The sequence below is a fragment of the Fukomys damarensis genome, unplaced genomic scaffold, assembly GCF_012274545.1.
Source record: "Fukomys damarensis isolate Sample0158 unplaced genomic scaffold, DMR_v1.0_HiC HiC_scaffold_37, whole genome shotgun sequence".
In the NCBI taxonomy this organism is placed as follows: domain Eukaryota; kingdom Metazoa; phylum Chordata; class Mammalia; order Rodentia; family Bathyergidae; genus Fukomys; species Fukomys damarensis.
The window spans coordinates 8627392-8629292 of NW_022900949.1; the positions used below are offsets into that span (position 1 = coordinate 8627392).

At 51.4% G+C, this 1901-nt stretch overlaps 1 protein-coding gene across 3 annotated transcripts in view; it reads left to right on the plus strand.

Annotated features, from left to right (window-relative positions):
• Stap2 (signal transducing adaptor family member 2) overlaps positions 1-1901 on the plus strand; it is a 10005-nt gene that overhangs the window by 3614 nt on the left and 4490 nt on the right. For all 3 annotated transcript variants that reach the window (XM_033759312.1, XM_010634821.2, XM_010634820.3), the window contains 3 exons: positions 493-564; positions 714-836; positions 1586-1642. In XM_033759312.1, coding sequence (XP_033615203.1) covers positions 493-564; positions 714-836; positions 1586-1642 — 252 coding nt within the window. The remainder of the gene's footprint in view (positions 1-492; positions 565-713; positions 837-1585; positions 1643-1901) is intronic.

Consider the following 1901-nt stretch of genomic DNA (forward strand, 5'->3'; position numbering starts at 1 on the left):
TTTTTTGTACTGGGGCTTGAACCCAGCGCCTTTGCACTGAGCTACAAAATTCCTCTTTTGAGAACAGATTTCACCAAACCATTAAGCTGCACAGGTTGGGTTTGAATTTGTAATCCTCCCGTCTCAGCCTCCCAGAGGGCTGGGTTGACGTGTGTGTACAACCACGTCTGGTTCATTTCTTCTTTTCTCTTGAGGTGCTGGGACAGAGCCAGGGCCTTGTGCTCTTACTGGCACCATGTCCCTGCCCCAAGGATCCTTTTTGTTCTTTTCTGGAGGACAGCAGAAGCTGGGCTATAGGTGGGATGCTCCTTCCTAAACAGGTAACATTTGAGCAAAAACCCAAAGCAGGTGCTGAAGGTAGCTGTGGGAAGACCTAAGGAAGAGGGCCCAGGCCCAGGAAGATGGTGCAAAGGTCCTGAGGCAGTAGTGAACATACTGAAGGTGCCCGGCTTTGCCAGCTCACCTGCTTCTCTTTTTACTTCTGGTCCCCAGGATTACAGGAAGTTCTGGGCAGGGCTCCAGGGCCTCACCATCTACTTCTACAACAGTAATCGGGACTTCCAGGTAAGGATGCAGACAAGGGCTCAGGAGCTGGCCCACCATGAGTACAGGGGTCATGCTGTGGGTGTGGGTGGCAGGTAAAGCAAGGGCTACCCCATCCAGCTTGCCTGAGAGCCACAGGCCTAGTGCTCACACCCCATCTCTCTGCCCAGCCCCTGGAGAAGCTCGACTTGAGAACATTTGTGAAGCTCACAGATGAGGCTCCCCGAGGAAGCATGTGGGACCCAGGCATCCACTTCAGCCTGGTCCTCAGGGATCAGGATATCAAGTTCAAGGTGGGTTTTGAGCAATAGGGGAGGCACTGTCTCCCCCGGCATTGACACACACAAATGAGGAGTCATGAAGACTTTTCACTGGGTTGGTGACACTACCAGCATGCCAGCCAACCTTTCTAAGCCTCAGTCTCTGTGAGAGGACTGCTCAGCCAGGCAAAAGCCCTGGGGCAGCACAGAACCCTCACTGCAGGATCGGTGAGGAGGCCTTGTGTCTGGAGCAGAGGGTGAGAAGGGCAGGCAAGTAGGGGGTGGGTAGGCCAGGCAGGGCCCTGTGGGCTGCAAGGAGGACTTGGGCTTTGGCCTTGAGGAAGGTAAGAAGCAAGAAAGAGTTCAGAGCACCGGAAGTACACAAATCAGAGGATCTGATCGATGTGTTTTTCAAATATTAATATAATAATAACATTAAAAAAGAATATCCCGCCAGGTGTGGTGGTGCACGCCTGTCATCCCAGCACTGGGGAGGCTGAGACAGGAGGATCACAGTGAGTTCGAGACCAGCCTGGGCTACATAGTGAGTTCCAGGTCAATCTCAACTACATAGTGAGACCCTGTCTCAAAAAACACCCCCCAAAAAAAGAATATCCCACATTACTGAGGACTTATACCCAGACATCACCCTAAAGTAATTTGTCTTATCTCATTCCATTTTCAAAGTGGCTCTTGGAAATAGGGAGTGGAATCCCCACAGCCCATTTCACAGATGAGTAGACTGAGCCTCTTCTACACCGTGTCTTTCTTTTCCTCCCTAGGCAGAGAGCCTGGAGTCTCGGGAGATGTGGAAAGGGTTCATCCTGACTGTGGTAGAGGTAAGTGTGGGAGCCCTCCCTCCCTCTCTCCTCTTCCCCTCTGGAGTTCCTCAGAAATCTCCCTTTTCCTTCCCATCTTTCATTCCCCCAAGGAATTTTTAAGGTGTAGCATGGATGGTCTTTTCCATAAACGTCTTTTCTTTCTTTCAAAAGACTGCTAAAACATTTAGCAGGCACGTTAGTCTGCGTTTCTGATTTCTCTTTGGCTCGGGACTTTCCTGCCCAGCTGTTGCAGGTCGCTGTGTTTCAGACCCGCCGG